The 16,679-nt window shown below is 36.8% G+C and overlaps 1 protein-coding gene across 2 annotated transcripts in view; it reads left to right on the top strand.

The window, feature by feature from the left end:
* CDC42 (cell division cycle 42) overlaps positions 1 to 15,546 on the top strand; it is a 42,357-nt gene extending 26,811 nt beyond the window's left edge. The window contains exons 2-6 of one of the 2 annotated variants that reach the window (XM_017651167.3): positions 320 to 474; positions 2,752 to 2,824; positions 8,895 to 9,004; positions 9,127 to 9,324; positions 12,560 to 12,744. In XM_017651167.3, coding sequence (XP_017506656.1) covers positions 370 to 474; positions 2,752 to 2,824; positions 8,895 to 9,004; positions 9,127 to 9,324; positions 12,560 to 12,649 — 576 coding nt within the window. In that variant the 5' untranslated portion in view covers positions 320 to 369 and the 3' untranslated portion in view covers positions 12,650 to 12,744. Of the gene's footprint in view, positions 1 to 319; positions 475 to 2,751; positions 2,825 to 8,894; positions 9,005 to 9,126; positions 9,325 to 12,559; positions 12,745 to 14,038 lie in introns of those variants that run through there. The other variant, XM_017651166.3, reaches the window with a different exon arrangement.
* The last annotated feature ends 1,133 nt before the right edge of the window (positions 15,547 to 16,679 follow it).

Below are 16,679 nucleotides of genomic sequence, written 5' to 3' on the forward strand. Positions count from 1 at the left end.
TAAAAATATAATAGTTGGCATAGTACATGATTCATTCTGAAATGGCCTTTTTCTCTTTCATTATAAAAAGAAATATGCTGCTCTTTATCTTGGACTTTTAAAAAAACACTTGAGAAGTTAAAAACAACCAGGGATCAGAAACTTAAAAATTGGTTCTTGTTATTGTGACTTGGAGCAAGTCACTCTCTTTTTAGGTTCTTTCAGCCATAGTAGTTGGGGGTGCTAGCTCTGTTCTTGCCTGAATGAGTGAACCTGCTGCTGGTTGAAAAAAGCCCGTAAGTACAAATAAATAAAACACACATCTTTAATCTTTTTGTAGGTCATCACTGAATTCGAAATATTTAAAGTGGATACAAAACTGTTCCAGCAATGCAGACAATTAAGTGTGTTGTTGTGGGTGATGGTGCTGTTGGTAAAACATGCCTCCTGATATCTTACACAACAAACAAGTTTCCATCTGAGTATGTACCGACTGTAAGTATAAAAGCTTTCATCTGTTAGTGAAATGTATCATAATTTGCTATCCTTTTGAAAACTTTCCTTGTGAGTACTGAAATTTTTCTGTTGTCTGCCTTTGTTTCCTGTTTTTAAAGATCTTGACTTCTCATGGGTAAACTATGTACACTTTAAAATTAAACAGCTGAAAAAATCAGTGGAAAGTCAGAAGGGGTGACACAAGGGTTTGCAAGAAGTGCTGGGAGGCAAAACTCCAGTAGACAAGACTCTAAAGAGTGGTGGTCTCATTTTGGAGGAGTATGTCCTACATCTTGGAATGAGGTGACTTTTTTTGCTATATTGGCCAATGATTAATCAGTGCTTGGAGGTCTTCTGGGATGCTTTTTGGGGTCTTATAACTTCAGAGAAAGTAGTATGTGTCTCTCCTTACTCTCCTTAGGGAATAGAAGAGAATCTCATGGAGCTGTCTTAGCAATACTAGAGCTCCAAACTGGCTTTTAAGGACAGAGAAGACCTGTTTTTGTCATGAGAACACCAACAGAAGCCTTTGGGGGTCCTGTCCCACAAATGCTTTTTATCAGCTCCTTAGAAGAGTAGAGGGAAAATGGGAACAACAAAGCTAAGGAAATGAGAGAGACCAAGTTATTTAGTTATACTCACTTGGGAAAGGATGTGTTTGGGATGCCAGTGTCTGTCCCAGGTTGTTTGACCAACCCAGTGGTATAATTATGTTAAGTGTAGTTGTCCATTCAGTGGTGAGAGGGGAGCTAGAGTTGGCCTGGCTTGGCAACAACTCTGTTAAGTGAGCTATTTTAGGTTATGAAAACCCTATGTATGATTAATATGGGACTAGTATTGTTTGGAAGGAAAAAGGAAGAAAATGTATGAGTACTTTAGGTTAATGTTCAGAGAAGTGAGCATTGTTAAGAGGGTGAATGCAGGTTAAAGACTTGGTAGTAGCATTTAATTGGAATTGACGTCTGTAATGTCCCAAGGCTTTAGGAAGAATGAAGATTAGATTTCTTGGAGGGGGAGAATTTGAAGGTATAATTAAATGCAAAGTCATATTTTTGAGTCGGCCCATTTGGGGACATTGTAAGTGAAAGAAGTTCTGAGATTGAAAAGGACTTGTAGAAGACTTCTAAAGATAGATGGATCTTGTTTCAGAGTGAGGGCATCTGTCAATTTTTTTGTGTTTTGGATCCATTAAAGTTATATTCTTGCAAACATGATTTCCAAGTCTGTTTTATGACTTTGGTTATTAGGTGTTCTTTTTAAGGTGGGCTTGTGGGTGTTTCATATATGAGTTTGCAGATCTCTGGAAAAGGATTATATATGACTTAAGGAAATAACATGTATGGTTTGAGAGCTTAACTATATTCATTACATTCGTTGTTCTTTTTATCAAGAACTTACTTTAACTACCACCCCCCGCCCCACCCTTGCTTCCACTCTTGTTTACATTTAAACAAGCTCCCACCAACCCATTAAAACATGAACCAGAAAATTAGAGTGAGATAGCTGGAAGGTTAAGCAGGACTGATCCTAAAATGTAAAGACCTTCCTCTAGTTGGAAAGAGTTGTGTCTGAATTGTAAGTTAATTCAAAGAAATCCATGAATTTGTTTTCCATTTAGCACCATTCATTACTTCCTATTTTCACAAATAATGTAGTATAAGCAATATTAGTATGTACCAAGTTGTCATGTGTTTTATGGTCTATTTACAAGCAAAGTGTCCAATCAAAGAAAGTATCTTAGATCAGGTGGTTTGTACCCAATAATGTAAGTTCTATGTATGAAATCCCAACAGATAATCTGCTGGCCCTTTCTTGGACACTTCTTTTGACCCTCTAATGGGCTTGTTTCTCTTTTTTTCCCGACCTTGAACCCTAAAAGGAAAAAGATTATCATGGATCTAGGAATTTTTAATTCTTTGTTAAAAGGAAATGGTCTGTGAAGAATTAATTTCTTAGAAATCAGAGTGAACATTGAGGTAAGCTCTAAGCAACTGTCTCAAAAGTTTCAAACTTGAACAGTTATCATTTTGTATTGCTAGGGGACTGCTCATTTGGTGCCTCTAACTTGTCTGTGCCTTTTTATCCACACTGCTATGAGTGGCAGACATCCCAGAACATACCCTGTCACTTTTTGCAAGAAAAGTTGGTTATATAAGGAAGATGGACTAAGAAAGGATTAAGTTTGAAGAAGGAAACATTGCCTTAGCTTAAGAATTGTCCTATTCCACTTTGACCATCCCCTTGCACACTAAAAATACTGTATTTTTGTGTTTTTAGGTTTTTGACAACTATGCAGTCACAGTAATGATTGGTGGAGAGCCGTATACCCTCGGACTTTTTGATACTGCAGGTGAAAACTTGATGTCTTTTGTAATGTTTTGGTCTGTAACTCTTAACAGTTGCTGGTTGTCTGTCTTTTTTGGATACTTTGGGAAAGTAATGTATTAGACCAGTTTCTTTTTTTAATAGTTAAAAGGGTTCATTATCACGATGGTCAGTGCTTGATCAGGAAGCTATCCCAGACCTGGAATGGCAGATAGGAGTTTATCATGTAGAAGGAGATAAAGCAGGGTGTGAGAGAGTGCATTAGACTAAGTATCTTATCACTGTCTGAAATCGAAGGCTTATATAAATAAGTATGTGTGTCTATATATGTACAGATAACTTCTTATATGGATAGCTTGTTATTTTATACTACATCTAAAAATATTTTAAGGGTGAACCAGTACTGTTATCTAGCTAACAGTATTGACATTTATGATCAACTTTTCAAATTAAAGAAACAAATTACTTTCTTCCTTAAGTATACCCAGTTCTTCTGTGTTCTTTCCTCCTTATTGTAACGATGGCTGCACATCTTAATTTCTGACTTTGCTCTCTATAGTCTGTTAACAGTTCAATTAGCCAAAGGAAAATTTCAGAAAGGTATCTTTTTAGTATGTAGGAGTTCTAAACTTTTTGCTTTTTATGAGTTTTTTTTACCCTCTCACTGCCTGCCAGCTGACATTGTGCTCTTATGGAGTTATATTGCCCACTTGAGGAACTGTCCAGGTTTGATTGGAAGATTGAAATGGAGAGACAGTAGTAAGGCTTGGGTATCAGTGGCTTTCTAATGGTGTCTTTGGTCTTTAACATTTTTATGAATGAAAAATTGTTAAGAGTGGTATATTAGAGGAAACTTAGAAAATAAAGAAAATAAAATAATGATCTATATATGTCATGAGAAGTGGGATATTTTTTCTGTGCCCTTAGAGTTACTCTATATGCAGAGAGAAGACAATTTTATGGCTACTTGAGTTTAAAAATTAAAATTTTATTTTCAAATTTCAAATCAGTATATAATTGGTATTTTTTTTAGTTTTATTAAAGTATAGTAAAATAGAATACACTCATTTTAAGTGTTCAGTTTGATGGATTTTGCTGCCTATCATGTAACCTAAACCATAATCAAGATAGGTGACCCAAAAAATTTTCCTTGTGCTCATTTATAGTCAGTTCCTTCCCTTGACCTGACCTCAGGCAATGACAGATCTGCTTTCTGTCGCTGTAGTTTTGCTTTTCTAGAATTTCATATAAGTGGAATCATACAATATGTAGTCTGTAGTCTTTTGTGTTTGATTTCTTTCACTTAGCATGATGTTTGGAGATTCATCTATGCTGTGTTTGTCAGTAGTTTGTTTCTTTTTATTGTTGAGTAGTATTCTGTGAATATAGCACAATTTGTTTATCCACATATGAGTTGATGGATTCCAGTTTGGGTTCCAGTTTTAAGCTATTATGAGTAACGGTGCTTTGAGCATTTTTATACAAGTCTTTGTGTGGAGATGTTTTCTCTTCCATAAGTAGCTTGGAGTAGGTTAGGCTTTAAATTTAGTTGCACAACTTAATAAATTTTTTATTAAAACAGCCAGTTTTAATGAATCATTTTCAAGGAGGCCAAGCGTCCTTTGATTAATACTGGTTTATTTAACTTAGGGTGACAAGACTTTAATTATAATCAGCCTTATTTACAACAGTTTAAAATTTAAATGGCACCTTAAACTGCATTTATAAACTTAATGTATCAGTTTTCTATTTTAAGCAATTCAGTTTGCTTGACCTGAGAAGTGAAACATTTCCAAGTTTTATATACATGACCTTAGTAAACCTGGTAACTTGTGGTTTCCTGTATTTATGTTTTCTCTTAAACAGTAGCATTTCCAACCTTCCTACAATTCTTAATATTTTTCAACCAAAAAATCCCAGGTTTAAGATCAGTTACTCAATTACACATTTACAATTGGAATCAGAAAGCTCATCTATCATGTTCCTTAATAGGGCATGTTCTTTGATTTATTTCATCTTTGTTAGATTCTGCATCTTTCTGGGCCTTAAAAGACATCACTAAGGAAATGATTTTACCATCACAGGCAGGTTGTTGGGGAAGTGGGTGGGGTTTCTTTTGATAGGCACTGGAGATTTAGGACCTGTAGGCAGCCAGAATGAGTCTCTGTCTTTGATGTGCTTAAGAAGACACTCATATCCTTCTGCAAAGGCCTTACTTAATCTCAGAGTCCCTGTCCCTGGTTCAAGTCATGACAATAATTCAGTTTCTTTCTGCTAAAACTTTCATTCCTACGTGGATGGCCTCTGAATTCTTTTAACTGTTTAATCTGTTGACTGTGTTATTTTGTTCTGAATTCTTTTTATAGTATTTCTTTAAAAAATTTTTAAAATAATATTCTTATCTCATTTCTGGTTGCAACTCTTACAGATATACTTAAATATCATTTAAGACCAGAGATAGGACCTTCTCTCTTTCTCATGGCTTTATTTCTGCCTGTGGTCGTAACACTAAATAGTTGGCTAATGAGTCTCCACAGTTATTTTGTTCTTCATTTCTGCATATATTTTACTATTATATTTGGAGTTCTATATTTAGCTTTTTTCACTTGACATGTTTATCATAGGCTCTTTCTCATTTGTACAAAAAAATGCACATATCTTCACTTTTGAATTTTAATCATTGTAATCACAGTCACTCAGTCATTTCAGGCATTACCATGGTAATGGAAAGGAGGAAGCTTTGGAATTAGCTGGACAGACCAGTTAGCTAGATGGCTGGTGAGCCACTTAATTGTGAAGCTTAATTGAATTCCCTTGAAATGTACAATGTTTAAAATACTTTCCTTTTGGAGGTGCTGTGAAGATTGAATGACAAATAATCATTTAAAAAAGTGTAGACATGTAAAAACTCAGGAGCTGTGTATTTATGATTCATACACTTCAGTGCATATTAAAAAGCATAGTGACTGGGATGTTTTTGGTACACAGCTAATAATTGTCTTCCTTCACAAATACATAATATTCAGAACAAGTCATAGTGTTGCAGTTGACCTGGTTTAGCTGATTGTTTTTTTTTAATTTTTTAATTTTTTTAAAATTCCTTTCAATGAGGTGTTTTCTAGTGTCTGGCAGTTTTCTACAGTTAATAATCAGTTACATTATTGAGAATGACAGTGGTCTTAGTAGAGATGCGTATAGCCTTCTTGGTCTGTTGTGCTCTTACAGAATCTTCCAGAGGGGTAGTTATAGGATTTGAGTCTTCAGTAATAATGTGCAACAGTCTAGGTCATGGCAGGTGTTATACATAACATGGTAGAAATCTCAGGTTCCAGAGTGTCCCCATTTATTTTTGAAAAATTTTTTTCTCATGAGCTAAAAGGTGTTAAGAATTATTTATGATTAAGTCCCTTGGCATATATGAGGTAGGTTCACTAAGTGCTATTTAATTTTGAGTAATTGGTTGTAGAAAAATGCTTAGGTTTTATTCTGTAGTGGTAAATACTACAAAATGTTTAATTTGTATTCTTGTGATTATTATGCCTCTATCACAAGAGAAATAATGGCTATTTGTGACATACTTGGAGGATAAATTTTTGCTGGTTAATTTATGCTTGGGTAGTGAAGAATCATGCTTATTTTAAGGGGCCATATCCTATCTCCTTAAATGTAGAACTTGTAGAAAAGTAGAGGTAAGGTAGCCTACAGTTTTGTTTATTGAACAGTTTTACTTCTCCTTTTTTTTTCTTGGGAAAGGTAAAGATTTTTATAGCTTTGAGGGCTTGTTACAAATAAATGGACTGACCATTACTATTTTGGACCTAGTATTCAAAAAGAATAGCTGGATTTGTTTTCTGCCACCAGTCCATCTAAATAGAAGGTTGGTTGCATGTAAAACTTGGGACATCCATTTAGATGCTCCAAGTGCTGCACAGGAATACAGACTTGGATCTGCTTTTGATGCTCATGCTGATTACAGAGGCCTGAATGACTAAAAATGAAGCTTTTCTAATCTATGTCAGGCTTAATTTTTTTTGAAATATATTCCATTTGTGTAGGGAATAAGGTTGAGAAAAGGTATGTGAACATCTCTATTTCTGTTTACAAGGCTTGATGAACAGTTTTATCTTCTTTTTAAGTTTATTTTTTGTCTTGTTGTTTAATTAGAGCTTTGGTATGTGAAGCTTCAAAGTTCCAGCTAGTGTTAGAGTTCAGGCAGTTTAGAATGAGAGAATTATTCAGGAGTTCGGCTGATTTTGTTTCCTTTAGGTCCATTATTTCCTTTTCAATCCCTTCCACAGCTGTAATTATACATTATAATGTAAGAAGTGAAAGTTACACATCTAAATGTGTACCTTTGAGTTCCTTGACTCAGACTCTAGCACGTTGTATTCAGTAACTGTTAGAGGGGCTGATGGTGGTTTTGTTGTCACCTTCATTTTGACTTCTCCCGTAACTTTTATTTACTTTCTGTACTGTCCTAAAGATACCTTCGTTGTCTACTATTTCAGTGGCTATAATAGTTACATCTTTAATTAGCATGTTTTAGCTACCCTAAGTTCTTGCATTCTCTTTCAGTCCTGACAACAATAGTGAAATAGCAGCTCACTGGCATACAAATACTTCTCTCCTTTTCCCCCCCCTTTAAAAAACTTTTATTGTAAAATAGATACAACATTAAATTCACCATTTTTAAATGTAGTTCATTGGCATTAAGTAGTTATTCTTTTAAGACATAGAGTTTCCCTTTGACATTGGAGTGTTGAGCCTTCCCTTGTGGCTCCTCCCTCCCCTCACAGTTCTGGAAATGTGTATGGACCTTTTTACCTGGTAATAATTTAAAGTCTACAGAGTAGTACCAGGAACCCCCATAGATCCTTCAACCAGATTAACCAGTTGTTAATACTTTACCCTATTTGCTTTGTTCTATCAACATAATAGGCATATTAATTTTTTTCCCCTGAACTATTTGAGGTAAGTTGCATACATCATAGCCACTTAGCCTTGAATAAGTATGTATTTCCTAAGGACAGAGACTTTCTTGTATAACAGTAATCAACTTCAGGAAGTTTGACATTGATAGGATAATACTTTAATCTGACATCTGTATTCCAGTTTTGTCAACTGATCCAAGTCCAGTTTTTTCTGTTTTCAGTTTTTAGTTGTCATGTCTCTTTAGTCTCTTAATTTGGATCCGTTCTTCAGCCCCCTTTTTTGGTCTTTTATGACATTTTTATACAAGCTCATCGTCTTTCCCTTCTCCCTTATAAAATGTTCCTCACTTTGAGTTTGGTCTGTGTTTCCTCATGATTAGATTCAGGTTAGGTTATTTTGTTTGGAATATTATACTAGTGATGTGTCCTCAGGATATAAATCTAGAGGCACCAGGTGCTCATCTCCCACTCATTGGTGATGATAATTTTGATCAGTCAAGATGATGTCTAGTTTCTTCACAATGTAGTTGTATTTTTCTTCTTGCACTTTATAAACAATCTTTAAGATCTTACAAATACTGTCCTTTTCACCTTTTTCCCCACATAGATTTGGCATCCATTGATTCTTGCCTAATTATTTTTTTCTAGATGTTTTCATGTTCAGATACTGGACTTTCATGCACACATTAACTAAACATGTAAACCTGCTTTGGGTAGTCATGGTTGGCAGTGGATTTTGTCAGCTGGGTTTCACTCAGATTTTTGTTTCGTTAGATGATTTCACTGTAATTATTTCTTAACCAGATCTGAGTAGATTGATTTTTAACCATTTCTGTAGCAGCAGTTTATTGTTTTTGTTACATTCCTGTTAGGTTGCTAATGGACACAAAGACTGAAAGCTACAAACTGGTAATAAAGCAAATAATTAATACAGAACAAATTCATTGCCATTCTGAGGGCTTGAAATATTAAATAGAATTTGCTAAGTGAGAATATTACTCAAATATTATATTACAAAGCCATACATTTCATTAGATAAGTTGTTTTCCTGTTAATGATCAATGTGCTGGTAGCTGTATGCTTAACCTGTTGATTGACCAGTGATTTTAATACTATGAGGACACCAAAATTCAGTTGCTGATTACTCCAATTTCTTTTCCCCAGGTCAAGAGGATTATGACAGATTACGACCGCTGAGTTATCCACAAACAGATGTATTTCTAGTCTGTTTTTCAGTGGTCTCTCCATCCTCATTTGAAAATGTGAAAGAAAAGGTGAGTTGGTCAGATATTTTTGCCCTGAAAAAGGTTTTCAGCAGTACTTTTATTGACTTGTAAATAGCTTTAGAGGTTTGTGGATTAATGCAGGTGTATTTTTTAAAATACGTTTTCCCTAGTGGGTACCTGAGATAACTCACCATTGTCCAAAGACCCCTTTCTTGCTTGTTGGGACCCAAATTGATCTCAGAGATGACCCCTCTACAATTGAGAAACTTGCCAAGAACAAACAGAAGCCGATCACTCCAGAGACTGCTGAAAAGCTGGCCCGTGACCTGAAGGCTGTCAAGTATGTGGAGTGTTCTGCACTTACGCAGGTGAGGATTGTGTGGAACCCCGTGTTTATTTACAGCTGAGTAGTAGTTTCTTAGAGCATTAGGATTCAAGGTTTTTTCTAACAATGGTCCATAGCGCTCAAGAAAGCTGCCCAAGGAGACTGTGACCAGCTTCAGACTGTATATTCTTCTGCTAGAGGTCACTGTGTCTGTAGAGAAAATTACTAGCCCATAAGCAAAGTTCTTGTGTTGGTGAGTTCCCATGTTGTACAGAATGATTTGTAGTGGTCAGGGATTGTGTTTAAAAAAAAAAAAAAAAGTTAAAGGAAAGGTCCAGAACAAGGTTGCAAGAGAGTATATGAATGATTTCCCTGCCCCTACCCAAGGACACATACATTTTCTAAATATATCTGATTGTGTCAATTTTGACAACTGATGCCCTGCTGTTTCTGAGGTAATTGAGCCAGGATAGAGAGTTAGTCATAATAGTTGAGACTTTCATATCAGGTAAAGCTGCCTTGGCTATTTCTCAGGCGTGCGTTCTATAGTGTCTCTGTTCCCATTCTTTCCTCATGGGGTCCTCTCTTATCTTTGGTCCCTTTTGAATAATTTAATTGGAACTCTTCTCCTAGTTTGATGGGAACATCAGATTCCGAGACAGGGAGCAGTAAAGAGCATGTGGAGTGAGAGTTGTAACTGACCTGTGCAGTTTCATCTTCTTTGCCTTCCTGGTATTACTGACCCTTCACCTCTCGGAGCTGTCCTGGAGCAAAGGGAAGAATTACTGACCTTTCACCCCTTGGAGCTGTCCTGGGGCAAAGGGAAGAATTGCTGAAATAATTAGCACCCAGCTCTCTGCTGGTGCTCTTGTGCTGACTTGGGAACAGTGAGGAAACACACCTAATAAAACAGGGCAGGGCTGAAGGGTAGAGGTTTCTTCTAATTAGGTTAAATCCCACTTAAATTTACCATGCTTACTTTTTCAGGTAATTTTTCTTTCTTACTCAATTTTTGAAAAACACTTGGTTTTTGACAATGTGTATGCTGAAGTAAATGGCACGTAAAATTACATACTATGTGTGCACCAGGGATTTTGTCTGTAGGGCCTAGACATAATTTAATGATGTCCAATTTAGTGCTAGGTTGGATATTTAAAGATATATGCTTAGCTGGATGTTCCACAGGATAACTTCAAGGTCTAATACTACTCTCCCAAACCTAGTTTTCCTTGACAGTTCAGTTCTCTTGTAAAAGCAGATACTTAAAAGTTCAGAAGATAATACATCTCCTCACACACAGCACACTGCCTGAGATAGTTAAAAAATGCCTGATGCTTTTATGTTTTGTTGCTGTTTCTGTGTTTTGATACCATCCTTAGAAAAGCATGTGTGTGTTGAGGAAGGATCTATGTAGAACATGCCTGTCAGATTATAACTGTGCATCTGCTGCATACCCCTGTCCTCTAAATACAAGTTGCTTTTGGGGAAAATGGAGGCAAGTAGGGCATGTAGAACCAGTTTTAGGTCAGCAGTGAAGCTTATTTCAGAGAATTGGATGCTTCCACATAAGATTTTTTTATAGTAAGACACTTTGCAGTGAACAGGAGTTTGAAAAGGTCTTAGCAGCTACATTTTTCTTACCAGATTTTGAAGTTTGGGGAACTCAAAAGAGAAGATAGAACATGGGGTCTCTGGTTGTGTTTGGGAGTAGCACTTTTAGGACTCCAGGTTCTGTTTGTTGGTTCCTCTAAAACTGAACTCTATATAATAATCAGATCATGTGGGGAAAAATAAAGATTAATTTTGTTTTGTAGGAAATAAGTTGATCTTTGTCAGTAAGAAAGGATTTGCTTCCTATTAAGGGATGCCCTAGTTTCTAATATAAAAATAGATTTTTATAAAGTACATTTCCTTTTCCATCCATTCTTGCTTTTACATTTGACTACCAGAGTTTGCTCCTAGATGTGTAGGAAGAATTTCAGGGAACATTTTAACTTCTGTTTAGCATTTCTACTTTGTAAAGGGCATAGAAGAAAATTTTTGTACGTCTTTGCTTCTTTTTATGTACTTACTGTTATTTCTCATCTATTTTGTACTTAATGGAATATATGTCCAATTTAGTGCTAGGTTGGATATTTAAAGATTTCTCTTAGGATATTTAAAGATTTCTGGGGTGTCATGGTGGGGGTAGGGTGGAGGTGGAACACCTGGGGTAGTCTGGGGCTGGCACTTGTTATTGGAGCTGTGTTTTGGGACTTTGGGACATTTTTACTTGGGATCAAACTGACTTAAAGAACATGTAAAACTTCTCTGGGTGGAAAACATGTGGCTTTAGGTGAGTTTAGGTGAGTCTGTAGACCTGGGCCCAAGGTACCAGTACTACTGAGTCACACTGGCACGTTGGAGTTCTGGCTGAGGTGTAAGTGTATTTCTGCATCTTAATCCCTGTAGATCTGAGAATGTTCCTTGTTTTCACTCCATGCTTTATGCTCTGATACCCATACAGACATCTTAGAAGCATTGGACTGCTTGCTAAAACTCATTCTAGGACCCCATTCTTTGTTTTCCTATGACTTGGGTGGTGATTACTTGCTCTAATAACATTACTGAATAACTGAAGTGTATGCTGTTTCTAGAGTCTGTTCTTCAAACTTTTCCCAGTTGGTACTGTTGAATAATTGACACTCTTTCTAAATGTCTGAACTTGTTTGTTCTGGGAGGCTGGTTACTCTGAAGTCCTGATTAATCCCACCCAGATATGTCATTGAATCTAGAAACATGTAGCATGCCTGTTAGCCTGCTGTTTGTGTTTTTCAGTTATTCAGAGGCTGAATTCACAGAAGCCTGAAATTGTAATAGATTTAGTTTCAAAATGCATGTGCCATTCTTATCATTAGAAATACTGGGGAATTTTACAGCTTTAATTATCTAATACATCTGTCTTGTGTTTACATAGCCATTTTTCTTTCTTGGCATTTTGATTAAAATGTTGAAATATTAGATTTCAAAGTGTGATTGTTATAGAAGTCAACATAGGGCATTTTCATAAAAATTACTTCCTTGCTTGTTAACCTTTTTTGAGGTAAGAAGTTTCTGTTTGATCATGCAGTCACCCGATAATGGACTTAATTAAGATTTAGCCTGTCTGGCAGTTATTTTTCTTTAGGCACATTGCTTCTGTGAATTCAGCTTGTTTAATCCAGACTGCTTTTGTATCTGCTAGTCTTTCTAATACTCTAACCTGGCTGCTATTCTCTCTCCTCCCCTCTGTCTTGTAGAGAGGTCTGAAGAATGTGTTTGATGAGGCTATCCTAGCTGCCCTCGAGCCTCCGGAAACTCAACCCAAAAGGAAGTGCTGTATATTCTAAACTGTTTTCTCCTTCCCCTCTTTGCTGCTGCTTCCTGTCCCACTACTGTAGAAAGATCGTTTAAAAACAAAGGAATAAAACCATCCTGTTTGAAAGCCTCTGCGTCTTTTTACTCACCACTTTAGAGCAACGTCTGTATTAGTTTTTGATCAAGAATGCATTATCTTATAGAATATTTTTTGTGATCCGTAGTCAAGTTGGGCTTGTTTAACTTTCTGCTGCTTGAGTTGCCTGATGCTCAGAGCTTTCTAGTTTGGATTGCTATTGCAAAAAGGGAACTTGGTTTGGCATTAAGAATGTCCTCTTGGAGAAAATAAGAAGAGTTTTAACACTTCTAGATCTTGGTTCTAGATGGAGAAGATAACACAAAACACCATTTTACTCTTATAATCAATTGTTAATTGTAATTGCATGACAGACTTTGTGGAAAAAGGGGTGACCTGCTAGTAGAGTGTAATGGGGAAGGGAAGATTCTTCTCCGGTTTTCCTTTGGTGAAACTTTGTGTTGCTATTGCTTTGGCTGTCTGTGCTGTGGTGGAGTATTTGTCAGTCTGGGGTGGGAAAGGTAATGATGTATCTGCTACTGCTTTATGAGATCATTTGTTACATTATCTTTTAAGAATAGCATCCATTTTAACAGTTGACTTAAGGTTTGTTAATGTTGAGATGTAAAGCTGCTATCTTTATATTTTCCTGCTTCTGATTTTAATGTTGTGAGGGAAACATACAATTGTGGTTACCTTCAAATTTTGAAATTAAAAATATACAACTGTTTGTATAAATGCCTGCTGAACCTTTATTCCTGTTGTACTGACTGGCTCAAGTTTTACATATGTTTCAGGTACCCACATTTTTGCTTCCTTGAATCCCTTTGGCTCTAATTGGTGGGATAAAGGGAGTTCAGAGTGAATATCTTCGATGCAGCCACCATAGTCTCTCTCCATCTTTGCCTGCTGCCCCTTCCATATAATAAGGGTGCCTGTCCTCTCGGTCTTGCTCCATATCCAGCTGTTTCATTTGAATGCAGAGCTGCTTCACTTGTTTTTATGTAAAATGTTCCAGCAGCATAATGCAAAACGCACATTGAATGAGCAAGTGAACGTATGTGTTTGTTGCTGCTTGTGACATACATTAGTCTGCAAAAAGCTTTCTCAAAGGATCACTGTCTCACTCATGAGTATCTGCTCCTCTGCTTCTGAATTGCTGGACCCTTCCAGTGCCCTGCCCGGAGAAAACTTGGTGAAGTGAAATGATTATATTCAGGTTCAGGGTTGTTTTTAATGTTTTGTTCTTTGCCACCTCTTGGAATTTGAATGTTTTAAATTTGATCTTCAACTTCTTTATACTGAAAATCAGACTGCCCATTTTTTTCTTTCTACCCCTTTTCAGAAAGGCCTAAAGAATGTATTTGACGAAGCAATACTGGCTGCCCTGGAGCCTCCGGAACCGAAGAAGAGCCGCAGGTGTGTGCTGCTATGAACACCTCTCCAGAGCCCTTTCTGCACAGCTGGTCGTAGCACCATACTAAAAGCAATGTTTAAATCAAACTAAAGATTAAAAATTAAAATTCGTTTTTGCAATAATGACAAATGCCCTGCACCTACCCACATGTACTCATGTGAGATAAGGCCCGTAGGTATCGTTCCCTTCCCCCCTCAGTACTAGTTAATTTTGAGTAATTCTGTATTGTCAGAAAAGTGATCAGTACTAGTTTTTGTTTTGTCATTTGAAAAAAAAAATCTTTTTTTTTTTTTTTTTAAAGCAAGGCATGCTTGTGATGACTCTGTAACAGACTAATTTGGGTTGTTGAAGCTGCTCCTGGGCTCCACTCTGGAGAGTAAACTGGGACATCTAGTTGTTGTTGTTAGTATTTTTTTTCTTTTTTTTTGTTGGGGGGGGAGTGTGTGTGGGGTTTGTTTTTATTTAGTCATGTTTTTAAAATTCATTAACCATTGGACAGCCCTTATGGGGAGGAGGACGGATTGATTCCACATTCCACTTCCTAGGTCTGGTTTAGAAAACATGTTCCCCATCTGGTGCTCTTAGGAAGGAGTATAGTAAATGCCTCATTTAATAACATACTCCTTTTTGAAAGTTGCCTTTTCTCTCCACCCTTGAGTAGGTCCAGTATTTGATGAAACTCATGAAAGTGGGTGGAACCTGTCTTGCCCCTCCTTTTTTCTAGCATGCACAATATATGTGACTGTGACTTTCAAGGAAATTTGTTTGCCATTTGCTGGTTTTTTTTTTTTTTAAGTTAATTTCTGACTTCTTTCACTGATAAATGAAGAAAAGTATTGCACCTTTTGAAATACACCAAGTGGATTGACTGCATAATTAAAAAACAATTTTTTCCCTGTCAGTCATTGTCTTACATGTTTAGCATAGGTGTGCAGCTTAATAGTGTATGATGTGGTGTTCCTAGAACACAGCTGAAGACCGGATACATAGAGGAAATAGGGGTGGTGCTAGAAGACAGATGTTTATGGAATGATTCACATCCTCTTTCAAGTTATGAGGATGGAGACCTGCTTCATTAAGAAGCTGAGGGTGGGGTGGGGGTGGGGAGAACACCTAACAACATGGGGACCAGTCAGGGGAATCCCCTTATTTCTGTTTTGCATATGAGGAACCCTAGAGCAGCCACTTGAGGCTCTCTAGTTTAATAAAAATCATGGAGAGAGTCTTAGGAAGACTCTTCATAAGTGTTAGTAGGGATTTTATCAGCTCATTTTGGTTGCAGTTTCCAATTTTTTAAAATGTTTAGGTAATCTTCTCTATCTTCCCCAAATCCTAATTCTTGTAGATTCATTAGTGGTTGAACCAGTGCTTTCTCATGTTTCAATTCTTTGTATATGCATTCTTTTCAGATGTATTAAACAAAAATCCCTTCACAAGCCAGCCTGGGGGTTGTTATTTTCCCTACGCCTCTTACTTTAAAGTGTTTAGGAATGGGAACTTGACTCTTAATAATACCAGTTTCAAAAAATTTTGGGATAAGATTTTAAAACTTTATTGTGTTTATGGACTTCTTTTCCTAGCATTCAGTTTCAGATAATGTTTTTCCCTCTGTATATTCAGGTTTGTTCCTTGCCTAAGATTGGCAGGTAGCCTGCAAACTTCTTTTTACTACCAAGTGGGTTCATAACAGTCTTAGTGAAGAAGTGTTCAGGAAGCTCCCCGCTCCTGTTGTTGGAAGGAAATGGGAGCACTTCTAATCCATTGATTAGTTGGAAAGCAGCCAATTTTCCTCCAAGTTTTCAGTGATTTTCAAACTTTGTTGCTTACTGGAGTGCAGCTTGAGCCAGTGGGGTATTTTAAAGCTTTCCACCTATTTCCAAAATGCAGCCACGTTTGTGAACCACTACTCCTGGGTTGTTAGCCCAAACTGCTTCTATAAGATTTCAGATTCTGTGCTGTGAATCTGAGTATGGAACATAGTTTTTTTAGGTGGCAAGACTGACTCATTTATCTTAAGGGCATTATTCTGATCTGTGTGAAAATCTGAGAAGCTAAGAACTGTTAATCCAGTTAAGTTTGGTATGGTATAGCCTCATTTTGATAGTTCTCTACATCGAGTCATGTTTGACTTGGTTCCATACTGTGGTTGAACTAAGCTGGGTTAGTTGGGAAGGAGTTAGGAGGAGGCAGATGTAGGCCTCACTGTTGTAACTAGTGTGTCTTACTTACTCCTTATTGATCATTCTTGGGAGAGAGAACTGGACTGCGCTGTGAGACCCCGGGGAGTAGGGACTGTGATCCCTGGTTCTTAGTCCAGTGGAATATAGGTCCATTCTGATGATGGCTATGTCCCTGCTCTAGAGCAGGGTTTGACACATAAGAGAGACTCTAAAAACAATCGTTGGATGGGTACATGGGGTCAAGAATGAAATGAAATAAAGCAGGTGATATGGTTATGTATGAATTTTCCAGACATTAGAAGAACAATGGTGACAAGGGATTGATTGAAGTTAACATTGTTTTCTAATTAAAAGTTTTCAGTTTGACTTCCACATATCAGAAGAACATG

This window comes from Manis javanica, chromosome 4 (genome assembly GCF_040802235.1).
Source record: "Manis javanica isolate MJ-LG chromosome 4, MJ_LKY, whole genome shotgun sequence".
Lineage (NCBI taxonomy): Eukaryota > Metazoa > Chordata > Mammalia > Pholidota > Manidae > Manis > Manis javanica.